General features: G+C 42.3%; 1 protein-coding gene across 3 annotated transcripts in view; it reads left to right on the plus strand.

Annotated features, from left to right (window-relative positions):
- tshz1 (teashirt zinc finger homeobox 1) overlaps positions 1-20,062 on the plus strand; it is a 141,144-nt gene extending 121,082 nt beyond the window's left edge. For all 3 annotated transcript variants that reach the window (XM_063899993.1, XM_063899992.1, XM_063899994.1), the window contains one exon: positions 15,494-20,062. In XM_063899993.1, the coding sequence (XP_063756063.1) occupies positions 15,494-18,819 (3,326 nt within the window). In that variant the 3' untranslated portion in view covers positions 18,820-20,062. The remainder of the gene's footprint in view (positions 1-15,493) is intronic.
- Positions 20,063-22,700: the final 2,638 nt, after the last annotated feature.

Genomic DNA, 22,700 nt, shown 5'->3' on the forward strand with positions numbered 1-22,700 from the left:
ACATCTGGGTGGGGAAGAGAGGGTGTGGGTGAGGGGAAGAAGACAACAGAGGGAGAGAAAGATAGGCTGTGAAGAAAAGGTATTAAAAGTGACAGATGAACAGGACTCTGGTAGACGTTCTCCTGCAGCAGCTGTGACTGCTGCCATTGCTCTGACAGGTGTCAATTAAGAATTACTGCAGAGGCCCTGTAGTCATTTTTTCCTGCCCAGCTGTCTGTCTCTGTGCCTTTTTGAGAAATAACACTTTACCCTTGTCACTGCTTTAGCGCTTAGCCACGGTCACCCCAGAAAATGAGAGCATGGCGGGCACACTAATCGATAACCAGTGTATTAGCAATTATTTTGCCCATTGATTTACGGTGGGGCAGCGACTCCCACCGTGTTATTAGCCACTGATTACATGCGCCTGTGCTATACTGCAGGCAAGCACGCCAACGCGACTATCGCTTTGCTGTTGCCAGGTAGACATATTTTATCCTTAGATCTTAGTTTACATATAAAGACAGAAATAAAACCCATATTTCCTTCTTGAGTGTTGAAGTTTATTCCTTGAACTTGTCTCCAGATGTAATATAACCATAATTTAATACTCTTTATAGGCCAATTAAATGATGTGTTTTAAATGAAACCAAGTCAGGTTACAGAAACCACTTTCACCACTAAATTGTCATGTGACTTGGGCAATAAAACACAATTTAGCTCTCAGTCGTATCTCAAAATGAAACAATCACTCAGGTGTAGCTCTCTGGCTGAAATAATCTGTAATTTATGGTTACTGGGAAGACCATTTGAACCACTTTGTTCTTGTTCACACCCTTTTGGCTTCCCATATTTCCAACAAAAGGAATCCTTTAACAATTTTAGAATAATACAAACCTACTTGTGTGATTTAAGATGGCTTTATAAGCCCCTAAATAAAGAGACACATATTATACTCACAGATGCACCAACCAAATCCTTTTGTGGCTTTTACTGAACTAAATAGTCAGATGAGTTATCGGCCAGATCCACATTAAGTGGTTTCTCATCAATGATATCAGGACAATGAACGCTCGATCAGTGCATCACTAGTTTTACCCAAAAATAAAAATAAAAAAAAATGTTAAGCTAATGATTTTTGGAAGGTTTTACACATTTCAAAAATGGCTCGCATGCATTTAACATGCTTGAAACATTTGTAGAAACTTTCTAGTATAAAAAACATCATTCGTCATCATTTCAAGACAGTAACCACTGCAGTACTCTTTGTCTGAATATTTTATCTCAGCAGAAATTCCATTGAAGTTCAGAACAGGAATATGAAAACTTTGTAATGGAGAGTTACATAAATTCTTCACGGCAAAGTATAAAGCAACCCTACAAATACTGGAGGCTTACAAATAGAATTAGTGAATTTTGTTTGTATTTTGGGGGTTGCCAAGGCAAAGGCTCGATATGAGCTGGAATATGTATGCACATGATAGCTGAACACTTTAGTGTTTGGAATATAATCCCCCTTTAACATCAGCGGAACATTAACATTAATCAAACGTATGCAAACTGAGCAGCAGCAGCTTGTGGTTACGTTTATTTTTCCCTTCATAGAGCCTTGGTTGTACTGCATGTAGATTATGTTGACAAGAACCAGTACAGTATATCAGCAGAAGAAAGGTACTTGTTTTTATTACACGGATAAAAGCTGGCCTCAGTGTATCCAAACAATGCAAGTGGACAAAAGTCGGGGCGGAAATTTCTATCCCCAAAGGAGTGTTTGTTTAACTGAGGGTGGTGGGATGAAAAGCGATGAATATCATTCTTTTGGACACTACTTTACTGCAGATAAGCCATCTGGGAATAGATACTGTTAACATATGACAATTTGTCCTTGAAAGCGGACGCTGAGGAAGGTCACACTGCAGCCCGATGTAGTGCTATCCTCCCCTCACCTCTTCATCTTTATCTCAGCCTACTCCCTCTTTTTCTCCTGTTTTTTGGGGGGATTACTGGCCTACTCTCTCTGCCTGTAAGCCTTTTCTCATCTTCCTATCTGTCATCAATCTCTATCTTACTGACTCAATTCTCCTCTACCCTGCTCATATTTTCTTTCATCTTCCTCCCTGTCTCTTGCCCTCTTCTATCGCTCTCTCTCTCTCTCTCTTACCGGATGCTCAAGATTCAGTGAGCTGGTTACAAGAACATAAACTCGACATCTGAAAAGGAGAGCATAATATACCCTTTCAGGCCCACTGGCCGTGTTCTCATATTTCAGGAACCTCTTTTTGCAATGGTCGGATTTCTACAACACACTGCAGTCACACATCTGAGTTGTAAAAGCCTGAAAGGTCGCAGGGCAGTTAAGTCATGTGTCATCCTCTCTGAAGTTTAAACACATGACTGTCACATATTTTCCTAGAAAACATTCTTCCATTCCCATGAAGCTCTGTTGCACTGGAAAATAGTGAAAGCATATTTTGTTGGTGTGTCTTTCAGTTTTGTTTGACTCATTGAAAACCCGTTGAGCTAACTTTTTTCAAGGTTTCATAAAATAATCATTTAACGGTCCTCCACTTGATGGGCAGCTGAAAGGGGATATAATATCTCTGGATCCCAACCCATTCAACAGCACCACATGCTACCCCCCAAAACAATTCCTCCTAAATCTTTCCTGAGCCACCGTGTTGTCTCAGACTTGACAATCACAGGGGGTGTATAAGCTCAGCTCTGTCCCTCTAAGTCGTCCGTCTCAGAGTGAACAGCAGGACGCTTCTTGTGCACCCAAACGTCTCCTCTGTCAGCGTGTCTCTCTCCTCACTCAGTCCCTCGCAGAGCAAATCAACTCCCGTCTGTCTGTCCCTCTAACTGGCTGTCCACCTGAGCATCTGTTTCTGATCACCTGTCTCTGCCTGTCTGTTGACCCAACTGTTGTCCTGTTTACTTGTCTCTCTCTGGTCCATCTGCCTCTCCGATGCTACACGATGACAGGACTGCCACTGCATCAAAACCAGCCACCTTGAAACATGTTGACATTGAATAATATTCATAGGGCAATTCGCATCAACGTCAGTGTTGGTGTGAAGTTACAATAATTAATACATTTTAGCGGAAACAAAGTTGAGGAACAAAGTTGATTTCGGATTTTTGGTAATTAGAATACTTATGTTTGGTCAGGGAAACACCTGAAATCAATTGTTTATATATATTTTTTTTTTTATCATCCGTACCCCAACACTTCTCCCAGTGTGCCACCCTAAAAAACTCCAGTGTATCCTCTCGGAAACTCTTGCTTCACAAGTGAAGAATTGAAATTGTTAAAAATACATCTTCTCTTGCAACTGATTCTAGTCTATAGATACAACTTGAATATATTGTGGTCCTAAATAAACATTTTTGCTGGTCCCTTCTGCAAAATATCGTCCATGGCTTCTGGTTCCTGTCAAACTGGTCCATTTATGTCTATGAAGAGGTATTTGCTCCTACCTTCAAATTGTTATTATACTTTGGGTACTGCTTGCTGTTCTAACGTTCTGAAGGTCTGTGTAATATATCTGTCATCTTGCTGACTACTTACAGTATATTTGGAATATGTCTGGTCTCATTCAAAGTCGAAGAATGGGCACATTCCCAGTGTGCGTGAGTCATTTCTAGGTGTGACTGTGACCTCCTTATTTTTCACTTTAACTAATCTGTTTTTACTCTCAATCATCTGAGTCTGTCACTTCATTTAATTCCTACCTTGCTTCATAGTTGGAGCCTTGTACTCAAACTTCTCTGGTTTAACAATCACTGCTGTCAGACGTTGAACTGTAAGTCCAAAGTGATGATAACAATATTCACATAGAAACACAAGTTTTCCAAAATATACTGATATACAATTACCTTTTAATTAGTGTTTATTCTGATTCAGTGTGCTTAAATTTAAGTTCAATTATCAATGAATCTCCCAAATCTTTTCTTGTTTTTACAGTTAATTGGGTCTTTAATAAAATGCTCGAATAGAAAAAAATGAACATTAAACTTATTAAAGCCCAAATGTGTTTTCATTAAAATTACAGCCCAAAACCAAGCAGGTACTTCAATAAAACAATAATATCCATCATTGAAAAGTTCATATGAATGGCTCTCCACTATAAATATATTAAGACAGCAGAGGTTTACAAACTGATACGTTAAATTCTAGGTTACATGTCAACATGTCGTCATGATTTACACGGCTTAAATAATTCCTTTAACAAGTAACAGAAAGAAATTTGTGCAGCTTCTTACTTGCTCGAGGGTTCTCTGGCATACCGAACAACAGGTTGTTTGTGATAGTTCAGTCTGAATAAAAACAGCTGCAGGCTTTGTTTTGGACTTTGTGTTTAGAAAAATACTTTACAGTGTGAGAAACAGGAGCTTCAGCGTTCGTGTGTGTGATTACAGTTAACTGTGTGAAACCTTGAATAGGAAAAACATAGCAGAGATTTAGACTAACAGTAAAATGGATCTGGTGGTGTAATCTCATAAATAACCCGACAAACCATACTGTTAAGTTCTTTTTGTGTGCACAGAGCAAAGCGTTACTCATGGGGGAGAATGTGTGTGTGTCAGGATTTGGTAATTAAACTTGGTCAAACTAAACAAGATCAAAGGGCAGAATGGCCTCGCGCTGATTACCATCGAGTTCAGTCAATTATCTCGTTAAACTCTCTCCTCCAGTAACTTCATGCTGCTATATAACAGCCAAAGAGAGGACAAGATTATCTAATTTCCACTTTACAAAAGGACTTTGAAGTTGAATTGCTATGAAATTGTCATTTTCCACCCGTTTTATAGCAATCGGCATTAAATACAGAGGAACCGTTTCTTCTAGGGGACAGTGTAGACTAATGTAAGGTAAAACAACCCTGCACTATTGTTAATCCACGACACTTACTAGTGCTGTAAGGTTTAATTATAAAATTCAGAAACAGTAGAAGCTTGCGAAGTGGCTTCTAAACTGTTAAAAGGGCCCTCCTTGGTACAGGAAATTACCACTGATGATTTGGTAAAAAAAAAAAAAAGATGTTTTCACATATTCATAGGAACCCTTTAAACTATTTTAGATCTACATTCAGACATTTTTAGCCTCGCAGTGCCAGACAGTGGAGCTACTGTGGAAGCAGTGCGGATGGTACAATCCTGAGCGGGTGAGAATGTGCACCCCTCCTCCTGATATTTAGGATCTATTATGTATGGAGGAGCTGAGTGTCTACATGACCAGGGCCAGAGAACTAGACAGGGCTGAGTGAGGCACTAGTGTGTGTGTGTGTGTGTGTGGGGGGGGGGGGGGTATAAAGGGAAACAAAAAAAAGAGGAGAAAAAGAGAGTGACAGCAGACAAAAAAGAACCAGGGAGGAAAGAGGGGGTCGAGGGAGGGAGTGGAAAAAGAGGAGGCGAAGCAACAGAGGAGTGAAAGAGAAATGACTTGAGGGGTTGAGGGATGGAGAGAGAGCTGAATAAAGCGAGAGAGAGAAAAGTATCAAGGCAATGGAGAAGAAAAAAAGAGAGAGAAACAGTGAAAGCAGTTGGATAGTGGAGGGGAGAGAAAGAGAGAGGGGAGGATGTCACCCATGGCTGCCACTCATCACTCACAGCTTAATGATGCTGTTTTTTCTCCTTCTCCTGCTTCTTTTCCGTGGGAGAGAAGGGGGGAGGGAGTAATACCCAATCAAACAGGGTCATACAGAGTTCACAACCTCCAGGTGGGACTGTCCTCCACCAGGGAAATGTTTGTGCATGTGAGGCTTCAAGGACCGTCTGGACCTGGAGATAGTTTAGCTGTTTTGAGAAACTCTTATCAACATATCGGGGAGTTTTGGTTTAATCAAGTTGTGGTGGAAAACAAAAGCAGACTACAGGATGCAGTATTTTATATCTGATACTTTTTTCAGCCTTTTATGTTGGTGAAGGTGCAAACGCCCTAACCAAAGTGTCTGTTAATGTGTTTACTTATGTGTGTGTTTGGAACATGTGTGTTTATGTGTGTGTACGCATATGTTTGTTTTCAAGAAATCCGCTCCGGCTGTCTGTCTGCTCCTTTCTGGGATTGGCTTGTTTCCTATTGGAGTTTTGATTCTGTTTGTGTGTGTGTGTTGTGAATGTGTGTGTGTTGTGCATGTGTGTGTGCGCTTAGCTCCACTTGTCCTCTCACTCAGTCCCATTTCTGGGAAGCATCAGCCGTTTAAAACTCAAACGACAGGATTTTATCCCTCGCTCTCCTCCTCGCACCAAATTTGGGGAACAGCTGGGGCGGCCATGACGATGATTTGTCTCCCTCTGCCCGTCCGCCTGACAGGTTGAGAGCATGCACACACACACACACACACACACACACACACACACACACACACACACACACACACACACACACACATATATATACTCACTAACAGGCACATACACACACAATTAAACATGCACTCAGTATCAGAGACAGACAGACACAAACACACAGACACATACCCCTTATAAGAGGCCATGTTCTTCAAGCACTGCCAAAACACTCTGATTTCCTTTAGCCTGGGCGGCCATACATCAGCTCGGGGCCTCCCAGCCCGGATGGCAGGGGCTGACAGAATGACATGTGTCATTTATCAAACGAGGGGCGCCAGGCCTCAGGAAAAGAACAGACCGCCGCGTGACAAAGCCCCCCGAGAGCTCTCCTCCACTCGCAACGAGGGGAGTGTGTCATAGGATAGACACTGACAAATCTGCGGAGATAGAACACACATGGATACATGCTGACACTAACACACAAGCAGAGGAAACACACACTGAGAGGCACTTCCAGCACGGAGACAAACCCAGGGATCACATTGTATCAGGCTCCATTGTGGCTTTACAGGCGTTCTTTTTGCTTGTTTGAAGAAAAGAAAACACTTGTTAAACACTTAACTAAAGCAAAAGAGTATATTTTCTGGGTTTTATTGTGCTGGTACTGGACCTACAAACACACATACCCACACATACACCCACATATATGTTTCCCTTGCAGGCAGAGAAGCCACATGCCAACGCTTCTCCTGTTGCCAGCCGCATGCTTGTCTGTGTGCCCGTCCTTCTTAATGAACGGCCACTGGCTACCGAAAGGAACTCTCTTAGTTGGCAGTGCAGCTCCATCTCTTTCCTTTCATATCTGTGGCACTACATCCTCACAATATCCCTCTTTTCTCCTTTATTATATCTCCGTCCCTTCATTCCTTCCCTTCCCTCTACCCTGTCCCTGCCACTATCCCCCTCCACCCCCGTTTACTCTTTCCATAGCCTGTTCATTTGTCTTCATAAGCCTAATTTATTTTCTCTGCCAGATGCAAGCTGACAGCCATCAGTCTCTCTCCCACACACACACACACACACACACACACACACACACACACACACACACACACACACACACACACACACACACACACACACACACACACACACACACACACACACACACACACACCTGACCCCCGGACATGTAGACAAAGACACTACCGTGTACGCACAAACGCACATAGCTCTTTTCTCACTTTTTATTCATTTTCTCTGTCTCTATTACACACACACAGCCCATATTACCTCACACTGCTCTGAGGTCAGCTCTGCAGTCGCGTACCCTCTGCTTTACCTCTGTCCTCCACCCCCTCCAACCCCCAAAACCCTCCCATTAACATTACTGAAGATGGATGTGTCTTCATAGCTGAGATTGATTGCGGATATAGAGTTATGGTGCCATTTATGTGTGTGTGAGTGTGTGCGTGTTAGTGTTAGATGGAGGGCACTTTGGGAGGGGGCGTTTGGAGCTGAAATGTGAGGGAGGCAGGCTTTTTCTCTCGTTTCCAGAACCTTCCAGCCGTTCGTTGTCTGTCCGCAGTCTGGTATTGTGCACTGTTGAAGGATTGCTTCCTCTCTTCCTGCCTCTCTCTCTGACTGCGAAGCTGTTCATAGCCATTGTACCCTCACACACATGCAAACACACACGCAGGCATGCATAGTCCCACACAGACGCAATCAGGCCGAGATGGCTCCTGATACTAGTCTACTTTGAGAGCCCAGTACATAATTTACTGACTTTCTCCAGGGACCCTTTTTCAGCCCCTAATCCCTCCTCCCTCCTATCATTTCTTCTTTTGTCACTTTATTGCCATGGTCATCAGGAAAGGGAGAAAAAGCTCCACACAAGCACACATACACACTCCTCACTGCTGTGAGGTTCAGCGTATGCTTTTGTTATGTTTTTTTGTTATGCCCCCATGCTATTCATCAACCTTTAAATCCTAAACTAGTGTTGAAATGAAACAGTAGAACTTTGTTTAATGGAGCGCCAGACTTCAGCACTAACTCGTCACTTAAGCGGGCAGAATGAAAAAGAAAATGTGGCGATGCATAAAGGATAACGGTTTTGATTGTGCACAATTGCTGGAATTTCCCTGGTGACCCATGCAGTAAAAGCACTAAAATGTTTGGGGACGTTTGGTTGTCCCGAGCAGACTCCTGCCCGGAGGGTTTGCGGTTCTAATTAATTTCCCAGAAGTGACTTTATGGTTTTTAAAGTTGTGATTTTTTTGTGCGTCTCTGAGGTCATCTTCTCAATCCTCTGCATTCTTGTGTTGCTTATCTGGTGTGTGCTTTGTTATTGTCTTAACAAGAAGTAGATAAGCGTAGAGGGGAGGGAATTAAATGGGTTTTTTTTTTATTTTGAGACAGTAGCAATCCCAGTAGCTATTATTTATTGTTTCTAGGTTGTGGCTAACAAAAATCTGAATGCTGTTTAACGTTAACGTTGATTCGGTTTTATGTTGTATTTTGTCGGGTTAGGGTTATTATAGTTAGTATGTTTTGCACTAAAGAGAAGTGGAGAGGAAAAAGAATCCCTGAGAACTACTTAGCATTAGCATTAGCCCATCTAGCTAGCTTTTATTCAAGTACCTTCCCAGCAGCAGTCACACACTAACCCTGTAAGTGTAACGCTAGTCACCTATCTTAAAAAAGTGTTTTGCAAAGACACATTGCAAGCCTCACTGGAGTGAGGGGCTTTTTAAGGTGCATCTTTCCCACTGTGGTTATTTTTTCTCCCACTGTCTCTTTTCCCTCTCTAAGTTTTGTTCCCTCAGCAGTGTACAAAGTGGATGGCCTCTGAATCAAGGGGAGGTCTGACAGCGTGAAGAAGGTTGATTGATGGCTTATTGTGCAACCAGACTCGGCTAGACCGAACTGGTTAGGTTGTGACCCTGTTTTGGCCCCATGCCCTCTCGTTTTCTCCTTTTTTCATTCTCTTGTTTTTCGTGTATCTCACTATGTATGGTGCCATGTAACTCTCCCACATATTCTCACAGACACACACTGAGTATTAATATACAAGTTTGTTCAGACTGTAAACACATTTCCTCTTTGTGCGTTTTCTTCTCCAACCCCCTCTTCTCCTCTGCTACACTAAACTCATCATTGTTGCCATCATTCATTCTCGGCTGTTTCCTTTCTTCCTTCCTCTGCCTACTTTGTTTTCTTTGTCCCTGTTCCTTCAGGACAGGTTTTGTGTAATGAGTCATTTCATCAGGTTTCATTTTACAGCCCCTATTCATTCAGACTGAAACCACTGACCATTCTCCAGAAACGCTCCAAATAACTACACTTAGAGACAAATTCAGTGCCACTTTTGGTTTGGTTCACCAGCCAGTTCTTGCCAGCAGGAGAAAGTAACTACGACTGCAATTCAACACATTCATGAGAAACGAGGTTAGCAGCAGACACACTAGTTAGAACTGGTTCAGCTTGTTTTTTTTTTTCACGATTATTTTCTGCTTCTGTTCTCCACACAACCATAGTGATTTATGGTAATTATCCATCTTTGGGGTCATCCATCAACTGGTTGTTGCTAGGCGATGGGAGCAGCTGTTGTTTAGTCAGGGAAAGCTCCACTGTCAGGGGCAATGCAGGTGAATTCAAAAGACGCCATCTATGAAGAAAGGAAACATGTTATTTTGTTAGCTTCCGTCTTAAACAACACGTACAGTCATATAACGGCCACCCATTATTGCACAGAAATAACACAACTTAAATAATCAAAGATGTGTGAAGTACTATAAAGTGAATTTTTTTACAAATTTTGCTCAAGAATAATTTGTTTAACAAATGACATCTGTCTGGTGCAGTCCACATTGAATCAGTGCTTGGCATTGGTTGTGTAAATCTCACTCACATCATCTTTAATTAGCATTAGTAATGCTTTATCTGTACTTCCCCTGAAGACAAACCAGATGGTTTGAAATGTGTTGTGCAGCACCAGTGCAATGTTCGATTGTTGGGCGTGGGGGGTTTTGGCAGAAAAGCAGAAAGGGCTGGAATCTGCCGTGCCGATGATCTAATGGCTGTTGTTTCATCTCAGAGCAAGCAGGCACTGACAGTTCAGGGAAAAGGTGATTTATAGACCACAGTCACTGTCATGGCGTGTCGAAACTGGCTCACAGGAGATCTGAACAAACATGGGCAGCAAGGAAGAAAGAGAAAAACTGAGAAGAAGAAAAACGTGCAAAACGCTCCAAGAAAGAATTGAAAATCCTTTCCTGTAGAACAAAAGGGCTGCAGCTTATCCTAAATGTGTTGCTTTTTCAATGATATATTCTGTCAGAAGCTATAATTTTGTCTATCTTATTTACGCATATTGTACTCGTAGTGGCCTGATGAAGCTCAGCCAGAGGTAAAACGCACTGTCTATGTGACCCATTTAAAAGGCTATTAGCATAATATGAGTTCAAGTAATTGCAAATTACTTGGGAACATATGTGGAAGCCCTCAGGACAGTCAAAAGTTTAGGGGAAGGTCATTTTTCTTAATCTTTTTTTAGAACGAATCCAAAGCAGTGATACCAAGTGTGCGGTAACAAGGGTCAAATATAAAATCTTATCTGCACATGTAGCTACACCAAATGTCCAGACTTGTGCTGGCTGTTTTGTTTTCCCAAACCGGAAGAGTCGTGGATGCTAAGTCTCTGGATTTGTACAAAACATAAGCTATTACAGGCCCCGGAGCTATTGTGCCATATGGTGGACTATTCCATGTGGGTAAGGCGAGGGTGGGGCCGCAGGATGGGGGGGGCTCTGTTAGGTAGGCTTTTACATGTCTGGTCAAGCAAGCTGTAGTTATATTTTGGCTAATGCATCTGATGTGTGTCTATTTATGTAGCTTTGTTCTTTGTTAGGAGGCAGTGGCGTTATAAAACATGCATTTGAATCTAACCCTGCAAGGTGTTCTACTCCAAATAAGCAACAAGATGGATTTTCTTTTTCATAGTAGCAAAACAAAAAGGAAAAAAAACAATGTATCCTCAATCTAACTATCTAATAAGATCATTGATGATGTTGATCAAATGAAATCTGATGCAGAATTGTATAAAACGCCAAATGAGTTTAGTAGTTTATCTTGAACCTGAGAGGAGACTGTTGTGTGTCCGTACTACCAGTCTGCTTCAATGTGTCATCCATGGAGAAGTCCAAAGAGAGTGTCAGGTACTATGAAACCACAGCCACCACTATCCCAGAGAGAGAGAAAAAAGAGCAAGAATGAGGAGGACGGGTAGAGCCGAGAGAGACAGAGATTGCCTGACATACTAAGCATTACCATAATTGGCTTTTCTACATGATAGGACAGAGGAAATAATAATGTCATTTTATTTACAGCCTTCCTTTTGCTGAAACACACACACACTCATGCACGCCATACAGGTCAATGACACACACTGATCAGGCCTGTCCAAAGCCATCAGAGGTGAGTGGCAGGGAATGGAGGGGCCGGTGACAAAGCGAAACGGGAGAGAGAAATAAGACTGCCACGGCAGAGCTCCCATTTTGAAGGGCCACTAAACGGTGTGAGGGAGCCTCGCCGGCCGCCCCGCTCCAAATGCAGCGGACGGCCACGCAGGGTAAATCAGCAGGGTGAGGGCTGGCGGAATTGGACATTAGCACCGCAAATGAGAGCCGGGATTGCCCTCTTCTCCGAGACAACATGAATAAATGAAGGGAAAGTGTGTGTTGTTTGGGTGCTTGTTGTTTTGTTTGTGTAAAAGCAAAAAAAGAAAAGAAAGAGTGTGTTTATTGTGCCAGTGCGATGTCACACTCAAGTTGTCTCACCTGGCCTTGTGTTATCACTTAGAGGTTGTCATTGTGTCTGACACCAGCCAAGTGTTTGGCTCAGTTTGAATTCTTAAGTGTGTGTCCAAGCTAAGTTAGATACGACTTGTCTTTCTTAGAAAACTTTATACCTTGCTTTAAAATATACATATTTTTTCCAACAAAGATCAAAGCATTTCAAACTTGGCTTGAATTTCCTTTAAAGTATCCAAACATAAGCTTTACTTCAAAATGTTTAAGTTAAAATTGACAAAATTAGTATTCAGATCAGTGAATGTGAGTATGCAATTAGAGTGTAAATAAATACAAGATTATAAATCTGATTAGATATTCATTCCAAACTTTTAGTTCTCATTTCTTTGGACAAGTTACAGTTGGTAATAAGTATTAAGGCTAATTTCCAAGGCCTAGTCCAGGAGTGTGTAACATGCATTTTAGTAGCATAGAAATCAGCTAGGACACATTTTTCCTCTCAGATGTGTAAAAGTGTGTGTGTGTGTGTGTGTGTGTGTGTGTGTGTGTGTGTGTGTGTGTGTGTGTGTGTGTGTGTGTGTGTGTGTGTGTGTGTGTGTGTGTGTGTGTGTGTGTGTGTGTGTGTGTGTGTGTGTGTGTGTGTGTGTGTGTGTGTGTGTGTGTGTGTGTGTGTGTGTGTGTGTGGACCTCACACAGCTTCCTGCCTTAGGGGAGGGATGTAGTTTGGGGAGAGGTGTGTGTATGTGTGGGAGGCTGGGTGGATGTCCTACTGTGGTGTCACCTGTCTGCAGCAGGAAATCCTGGACTCTGGGCACAACAATAGTGACAGGCTCCTGTCCATACGCAGATGGCTTCGCGTTCCCCCCCCCCCCCACCAGCCACATTGCATCCCTGCATGCACCTGACACACTGTGACACTTGAAAAACACACAAGTGATCAGCCACACCTCTCTTAAACACCTCAAAACGTGTCCACACGGCAGAAATGTCCCTACTATCTCTCCTGAAATATCACACTTAGTTTGTTGGATGCTTTTGAACTTGTTTCCCTGTCACGTGTTTTTTTTGGGGGGAGATATGCGCACACGCATTAGCACACAACAATACACACACCTCTTGTTCGCTGGCCTAAACACATCTTTCTCCTCTCTTTTCAAAACTTCCCCTCTTTTCCCTATCCTCCTTGACGGCACAAAGTGGGCTTACGTTTTTGACTGACAACCACAACAGACACCTTCCCCCACTCCTCCCCTCAACCCCCGTTTTAATCCCCACCCTATCCCTCTCTCCCTCCCTCTCCCCTTCCTCTTTTGTTCTGAGTGACGCTCGAAAGCCGCCGTGTCAGCATCTTTTCCATCTCTGATTGCCTTATTAGCCGGCGGTGGCACCCGCAGCTTTTCTGACACAGATGGTGAAGGAGTAGGCTCGAGCAGGGGGGTGAAAAAAAATGGCTGACTTGTGTTTGTTGTTGTTACTTTCCCATCCCACCTCCTCTCTGGCTTGTTTGCGTGGACACTGACACCTCGGGCTGACACTGACACACTCCTGACACTGATGCCTGTCAAGGCAACATACGGAGGATGGCAGGGAAAGACTAGAATTTAATGTCAGTGTGTTTCGTGTGTGTGTGTGTGTGTGTGTGTGTGTGTGTGTGTGTTTGTACTGCTGTCAGGTTTCTCTCACTTTGTCAGCTAAGCTGCTTTGTCTTTAACTACTCTCCCCACATTGACTTTGAATAGGTTTAGTTTTGCATTTATTTCAATACAGTGGGCTGAATCTTGACAGGGAGGACAAGACAGGTTTAAAGAACGCTGTGCAGCTGCATTGCCAACAGGTTAAAATGTTCTAATTTAGTGACTCACTCAATTGAATTATTTCAGACTGGCCTGAGTATAATTAAAGCTTACAGTGAAGAGAAAAACGACCAATAGAATAGTTTAATTAAGAAAAGGAACGTTGTACCTTTGAGCACGTACGTTCTTTCTCTCATACACACACTCTTTTATACACATGCGGGGCTGAAAGTTGCAGCTGTTGGACATCCAGCATTTCCCATGCAGCAGTAACTGGCACCTCACAAACATCAGGTATTATGTCCATTCCGATTATGGGATAGAGAGCTACATGCTGTTTGAAGCTGACAGCACATCTGCCTCCTCACTGGAGACTGATTCTGGCACCACAGACAAGCATCTTACGAGGAATGGATTGGGGGAGCTGCCTTAGCATATTTAACCCTCTACGTTTCCCTCTCACTTCTCCTCTGTAATATTTCTCCTCTCATCTGGTTCCATGATCATATTTAAATATTTTTATCCTCCTAGGATTGTAGAGAATTATTCCCTTTTTTTTATCTTGGTCATCTTAAGGAATTATAATGAAGATTTGTTAAAAATGTGGACAGTTACAGAAAGTGGGCAGCCATTTTCCACTGATACAATAAATCCCTCTCTTCTTTTAAAATGGCACACTTGAGGCTGTGAGTACTCGGGGAGCATAGGCAGTAACAACACGGCTTGTCATGTCCACTGGCCGTTTCAGAGCATCACGCTGTGAGGACTTCCACAGTTGATGCCAAGTTGACTCCAGCCAACCATGGCTTGGCAAGGCTGATGCAGCTGGCATTTTCCTCCACTATCTCTTACTTGTGAATCCATAGCATGTGTGGCATGTTGGAAGAACAGAGTAAATCAAAGTCGGAAACAGATCTGTGTTTGCTTTCCAGAAGCAAAAATAGACAATGGGAAATTCTGCATCGACTAGTGGCTGTGGGCTGCTCTTGCATTTTAATTTGTTAATTAAAATTATTGTAATTGACGAGTATTCTGAAATCTTTGCCCAAATGCGGTACATTCATCTTATTAATGTTTTGTTACATTGACTCTATATTGTAAAGGAAACATCAAATTGAATTGTTAAAAGAGCAATCAGTGTGGCATATTTTTCTCTTTCACCGTTATTTTTTTCAGTTAAGAGACAAAAATGTCTGTGTGTCTATTGGGAAGTAATATATATCACCACATGATTAATAAGCATCATCTTCGCTGGGGATTTGTTCTCTGTATAATATTACATTTTTGCTTGTTTGTAGTTTTTAAACTAAGCAGAGTCATTTCAGTGGCTCATCCCTGCTCTCTACCCTTGTTGGTATGTAGTGTTCAATAGCTTCATTAGGCAGCGCAGTGAAGAGGACTATTTGTCATTGTCAAGATATGGATGTTTGCCACTTTATTATTGCAAACCTGTGTCCTCTGCTGGGGCAATCGACAAAAATCCTCGTTAGGTTTATTACACATACTACACTCGTGAAGTAGGGGCGGTAGAGGCATCATTTGTGTAATTTGAATATATGGAATGTATATTTACGAAAAATTTCTAATATCCCTTTTCCTCTCTTTTGTGTTTTCCAGTTTACGGACCAGAGGATGAATTGAAACTGGATAAGATTGATGAAGAAGCTCTGCAAGATGATGGCCTTTCCCTGGATGGTCAAGATGCAGACTATCTTTACAACGATGACGCAGCAGATCGTTATAGCTGCGAAAACTCTCCACTCAGCAATGGCACCAACCCAGACGCTGGGTACGCCTCTCCACTCAGCACCACCAGTGACCATCTGGTGGACCTTAAGACCACGTCCTCCTTTGACGATCAGGACAAAGTAGAAGAGAAGCTAGGGGAGAGCACAGAGTCCATTAATGGTCTCTCACTACAGGATAGTCTGGCAAAAATGAAATCTGTCTATGCAAACTTGATCTCGGATGCCTCCTGGTCCAGCATTGCTCTTGATATGCTAAAAAGTAAACAAGGGAACAATTACGCAGCTAGCAATGACAATGGGAGCAATCACAAAGGGAGCAATGGGATCCGGAACAGTCACAGCCCAGGCACCATCCATCTGAAGAGCAGGTCGAGCACTAGCAACTCCTCAGCCACTACTAATATTACCATGAGCAGTACCACAACCAGAGCAGTGTCCAGCAACAGTGGCTCCAGTGTAGGCTCGGGTAACACAGGAGGATTAGCCTATGACTGGCACCAGGCAGCGTTGGCAAAAACCTTTCAACATACACCATACCAACTCCTTCCTGAGCCGAGCCTTTTTAGCACCGTGCAGCTTTACAGGCAAAACAACAAGCTCTATGGCCCTGTGTTTACGGGGGCGAGCAAGTTCAGGTGTAAGGACTGCAGTGGGGCCTATGACACTTTGGTTGGCCTGACGGTGCACATGAATGAGACAGGCCACTACCGTGATGACAATAAGGATACCGAGGATGACAAAAGCAGGAGGTGGTCCAAGCCACGTAAGCGGTCTCTGCTGGAGATGGAAGGCAAAGAGGATGCCCAGAAAGTTCTTAAATGCATGTACTGTGGCCACTCCTTTGAATCCTTGCAAGACCTAAGTGTTCATATGATCAAAACTAAACACTATCAGAAAGTGCCTCTAAAAGAACCAATGCCAGCCCTAACTTCAAAGCTGGTACCCCCAACCAAAAAAAGAGCATTTCAAGAATTTATGTCCCCAAGCTCGCCAGAGTCCATCTCATCAGGCATACACCTGGGAGAGCATCATAAAGACCAAAGAGTGACCAATCCTTATGTCACTCCAAACAATCGATATGGTTACCAGAACGGGGCCAGTTATACTTGGCAGTTTGAGGCACGCAAGGCGCAAATTCTCAAATGCATGGAGTGTGGCAGTTCACATGACACCTTGCAACAGCTGACAGCCCATATGATGGTCACAGGACATTTTCTGAAAGTAACCAATTCAGCCTCTAAAAAGGGTAAGCAGTTAGTTTTTGATCCTGTCATTGAGGAGAAGTTTCAGTCAATTCCTCTGCCACCAACTACCACACGACTCCCAGCACCCAATGGGAGGTCACAGCCTGGCTCCCCAATGCCGGCCACTACCCCTGAAGAGAAAAATGAAGTCATGAAAGATGAAGAGGCAGAGGAGGAAAAAATTGAAGCAATGGAACCAGAGAAAAAAATAAAGGAAGAGAAAGAAGATCTTCCTGAAAAAGCTGATAAACCTAAAAAGAGTAGATCTTTCCAATATCTAAGAGAAGAAGACTTGGAAGAGGCCCCTAAAGGGGGCTTAGACATCTTAAAGTCTTTAGAAAATACAGTTTCAAGTGCAATCACCAAAGCCCAAACAGGCACACCAACCTGGGGTGGATACCCCAGCATTCATGCCGCCTATCAGCTTCATGGATCCTTTAAGTCTACTTTACCGTCATGTGCACAAGTCCAACCTCTGTTCAGCAGCAACAGTTTGAAGCTTCTTTCCTCTGATTTAGGCACACTGATCCACTCACCTAATAGCCCCTCTCCACCGCCGAGTCACAAGAGCAATGTGCTGGCCATGGAGGAGCTAGTTGAGAAAGTGACAGGGAAAACTTCAGTAAAGACTGAAATGGAGGAAAAAAACGTACACAGTAAGTCCAGGTCCACAAAGTCTCCAATGCCAAATCCTAAGGACAAACGGGCTTCACCCAATCCAGAAAAAAGCTCAAGGGCAGGAAAAAAAATGTCAGTAGAGGACCAGAGTGAATTGAGAGGCAAAGAAGGTGAGCAGGCAGAGAGTAAAGTACAGACGCAGATAAAGAGTGAAGTTGATTCACCAAAAAAACCTGTAACCAATGGCTGCAATAACCTGAGCATCATCACTGATCACTCACCTGAACAACCACTTGTGAACCCTCTTAGTGCTTTGCAGTCTATCATGAACAACCACTTGGGGAAAGCTGCCAAAGTGGCTACCCCATTTGTAGACCCCTTTGCAATGCTTTATAAGATCAACAACCACTCTGCTCAGATTAAGTCAGCAGAGCCTGTGAGTCAGTGCTACGATGAAGAAGATCAGCCCATGGACTTGACAAAATCCAAAAACGCCAACAGAAGTACGCCCAAGGGTGCTTCTACACCAAACAACAATGGCAGCGTCAACAATAGCAAACTATCTTTCAAAGATTTCTCACAGTCCTCACCGCCGCCTCTACGGGAGAATGCTTTGATGGATATTTCAGACATGGTAAAAAATCTGACGGGCCATTTGACACCAAAATCTACAACCCCTTCTTCCGTCTCTGAGAAGTCAGACCTTGATGGCTGTTCTTTTGAGGATAGCTTGGAGGAGCTGTCTCCCATCCAAAGACGGAAGGGTCGACAGTCGAACTGGAATCCTCAGCACCTCCTGATTCTCCAAGCCCAATTTGTCTCGTGTCTAAGGGAAACTCCTGAGGGAAAGTTTGTGATCAGTGACTTGGGACCCCAGGAACGGGTCCACATCTGTAAATTCACTGGCCTCTCCATGACCACAATCTCACATTGGCTAGCCAATGTAAAATACCAGTTGAAGCGGACAGGGGGCACAAAGTTCCTAAAAAGTATGGACTCTGGCCAACCCCAGTTTTTGTGCAGTGACTGTGCGTCCCAGTTTCGGACTCCCTCCTCCTACATTCACCATTTGGAGACCCACCTTGGGTTTACCCTGAAGGACCTCTCAAAGCTTTCCATAGATTTAATAGAGCAGCAGACAGTTAGCAGAATAGAGGACAAGACTTTCAGTTCCTCTGGACTTACAGAAGAAGACACTGGCTCAATATATCAGTGCAAACTGTGCAATCGGACATTTGTGAGCAAACATGCAATCAAATTGCACCTTTGCAAATCACACGGAAAGTCGCCAGAAGACCATCTTATCTTTGTGAAAGAGTTGGACAAACAATGAAGATCAAGCTGTTAGCATGACAGATTACTGTTGCACTATAACTCTAAGCTACAATCTGTCACAACAGATAGTGCCACACCTGTATTGACTCTTGTTACAACACATGTTGTAATGAAAACATGGTAGCTTTAATACCACATACTGTAATTATTCTGTTATCCATAAATGGCAGGATCTTGCACTGCAGAGGCTCAAAGCTACATTTTTTAAGTAGAGTTTTTGTTGACATACACGTACCAAATTGGTGCAGCGGCTATGGCACTAAAGTCGCTGACTGATTGTTGCTTTCCTAATGCACTGCATCTTATCTGAGCCTTTGGGAAAAGTCCATCTGTTTTAAAACTGGACTCTTATTTTGATGACTGATTTTGAATGATTTTTTTCAAGATGAATATATTTCAACAAAACGTGCATATTATTTATGAGACAGTTTGTGCATGTTTTTATGTAAACAGTAAACATATTATGTCTTACTAAATTTCAACCATAATGACATTTCCCTGTTTATCAAATTGCAGGTTTAGCTGTTTAAATGAAGGTTTATGGTTATAAAATCTGAAATAAGATGTTCTAAAATATTAAGAATATTTCAGCACTTTAAGTAAGTGTAAATTGATGAAGAAATGTGTGGCTAAAAGGACAACACATCACGCTTTTTGAGTTTTAATTCCCTTGTTCAACATGGCATTTTGGGGGACAAACTTTAATATGATATTGTTTTTGCCATTAAATCACAGAAAATCTTATAAAATGTTTAGAATATTTGTTTCTCGAGTACAATATACTTTTCTGGTTGTTTCAACATGTACAGTATTTGCATTAGTAGGCTACCGATTTTATTATTGTGAAGCTACAGTTGTAAAATGAAGTTTAAAAGTTGTTGTATGAATAATCAGCAAATGTGTATACATGTATTTCAGCATATCTTGCTCTTTGCAGTTCAACATTATTTGTACTGTGTGCATTTTTATAATGTTATTTTCTTGACAACAAAGGGGGGGACATGTATGAAACTAAAATATTGTCGGACCACATTGTCCTTTTTCAGTGAAAATTAGGTCCTTCAATGTGGTTTACATAAAATGACAGAATTTTACCTCCGTCTGCTCTGCTGCACGGTCCTGTGTATAACATTGAAAAAGTAAATTCTCACCCAAGGATATATTTGCAGGTTTTATCATCAACCCAATTATACAGAGTGGCATTCTTTTATCCTGAAATAAACTCCATGTCCTGGATTACATGTCTGTGTTGTTTGAGTGATTTTGGGAGTGTGAAATCCAGACAGAACAATAAAAATACAATATCATACAACAAGCTCGGAAATGGTACTACATCTTTAAGAGGACAAACCGTTTGTCAGACTGGATGTGTGTATAAATGAACTCTTCCAGCGGCTCAAAGTTTGGCCAGTTTGAACCACTCCAAGTTTTTGGGAGAAACATTAAGTTAAAACCCAGTGCTTATAACTAGGATAGGCTTCATTTTGTGATACACTGACAGAGCCACCATCTTAGCTGGCTTAACTGGGAAAAACACTGATGGCCACATAAAATCCTCTACATTTGTGTTCTTGTTGCAGCACACACTGAACAACCTCCAGATCCCACTGAGGGAGCAGCAGCTTTTCCCATGTTAGCAACAGCCCTTCTTAATCCCAGCAACTTCCAAAAGAACTGAAGTGCATGTGTTGAGGCAACGTTCCCTGCAACAGGTTTCAAAGCTCACACTGCACGGCCGGGATCCCTGACTCTGACTTGTCTACAAGCGCAGCGTCCTCAGGTGCCAGAGCTTCAGTCCCTTTGGTGAGGATTAGAGCTGCTCCTTCCAGACTGCACGCCCTTAGTCAGAGAGAGCAGGAGGCTGAATAGGAGAAGCAGACTGCTGGGTTTGAGTCTACTGCTGTGCCGCTGAATGATAGCAGAGGAGGGTTGTGAGCCAACTCAGAGCTCCAAAGCATGGTTCACATCTTTCAGCTGACAATTAAATCTAAATTAAATTTACACAACTAGCTGAGAAGGCCTCCGATAGATTAGTAATGTTGTTAGTCCATGAATAGGGACAGTTTCAGCTCATATCTACCAGTGCAATGTACGCTTTCAATGTAATTTACATGACCAACAACTCTTAATACTGGTTAGTTAAATCACGTCATTTTTTTGTTATTTAAGTAATATATTACATTTTAATTTTAAATATCCATGACAAAACAAACAAAGTTTTGACTTAAACTTGAAATAATGATAATAAATAATAAGAGTTCAGTTTTATGGGATGTTATGTGATGGACTTCATAAATACTTATGTGCTTGACTTCCTGTTGTCACCGTTAAAGGTCTCCTATTATGCTCTTTTATGGCATATATTATAGGTCTCTAATATATAAAAAAAAACATGTCTCTGACGTGTTTTGCTCAAAATACCAAACAGATCATACATTTCACCATGTCCACTACGTCCACGTTTCAGCCCCGTTTTCGAAAGTGCTGATTCTGTGACTTGGAGTGTCATGATCTCTCCTCTGAAGAGAGAAGTTTCTAATGGAGATACTCAGCTAAACGCTGCCGTGATTAAACCGTATATAATGTTCAAAACCACATCAAGCATTATTTCTGAAACACTTCTGTGTTTACCACTAGAACAGAGACATTACGTATATGTGTTATATATACAATAACTTGAGTCCCTCCTGCAGACATCTTGCACAGACACAGTACACAGATGTGCTGCAGAGGTGATTCAGCTCGCGACTATATATTTCAGACAATAGGTTGAGACGTGTCACGTGGGCGGGACGTTGCCAGGAGTTCAATGTAAAGCCAGCCCACATTTCCGATATGACGTCATATAAAATCTGGAACAGCTCGACACTTTGTGAGTCTCCTTACACACCGGGGACACATATTTATGTATAAAAGACAGCAAAAAGTGCATTTTGCATGATAGAGGACCTTTAAGTTACCTGTCCTGCACCTCACACCTAATCAAACCACAACTTGTTGTCTTTAAACCTCTGTTTCTTAGAGATTAAATAAACCAGACTAGTTTAGCTTTAGAGGTGCTGGTAGGTGGATCTTGTTTCATGTTGATGAAGCTGGGCTTGCTCTTTCACCCTGTTTCCTGTCTTTCTGCTAAGCAATGCTAACTTCAAGTAGAGCCAATAGTGAGAGTTGTATAGATATTTTCCTCACTATCAGATTTCAGCCAATTAGCCTATTTAACAATAAACCAGACTGTTTCTTTAGTACAACCTCTTTAGCAGCAGGTTTCTTCTTGTGGGCCGAGCAAAGGGCCTGTTTTAACCAACTGGTAGGAAAATGGTTAAAACCCCCCTGTAGCATACAGTTTAACCCTACTGAGTGAAAACTGAGCACAACATTTCTAAAGCAACCTGGTGCACAAAGTGTTGAATGAATGTGAAGTGCTTTAATTCAGACTCCATGATGAGCCCAAATCAGGGAATGTGTATGAGCAATTTCAAATAGAGACATAATCCCTTTTAAGGGGAAAAGAAGTGAATAAAACATTGTCATAAAAAAAACAGGATTTGACTTTATGGTTTAACAGAGTGCTAAGCTTTATAGTTCAGCCAGTGAGACACCTGATAAAAGAGGCCATGGCAGGTCTCCACTGAAAGTATTTAAGTCGACATGCTCCCACCCTACGCAGCTCTTGAACACTAGCCTGAGGCGCTTTTTCGAAGAAACAATAGAGTTCCAGTGCCTTGCAGCGCTCTGTATGGCGGGGAAACATTAGAAGCAGCAGTGACGAGAGGCACAGAGAAGAGTCACATACAATAGGGGTTGCATATGATAGATGGCAGCGTGTGGGAGCTAATGTAGAGAAAGTTAAAGATATTTGCAACAAGGAAGACTGAATAA

The sequence above is a fragment of the Eleginops maclovinus genome, chromosome 13, assembly GCF_036324505.1.
Source record: "Eleginops maclovinus isolate JMC-PN-2008 ecotype Puerto Natales chromosome 13, JC_Emac_rtc_rv5, whole genome shotgun sequence".
NCBI lineage: Eukaryota > Metazoa > Chordata > Actinopteri > Perciformes > Eleginopidae > Eleginops > Eleginops maclovinus.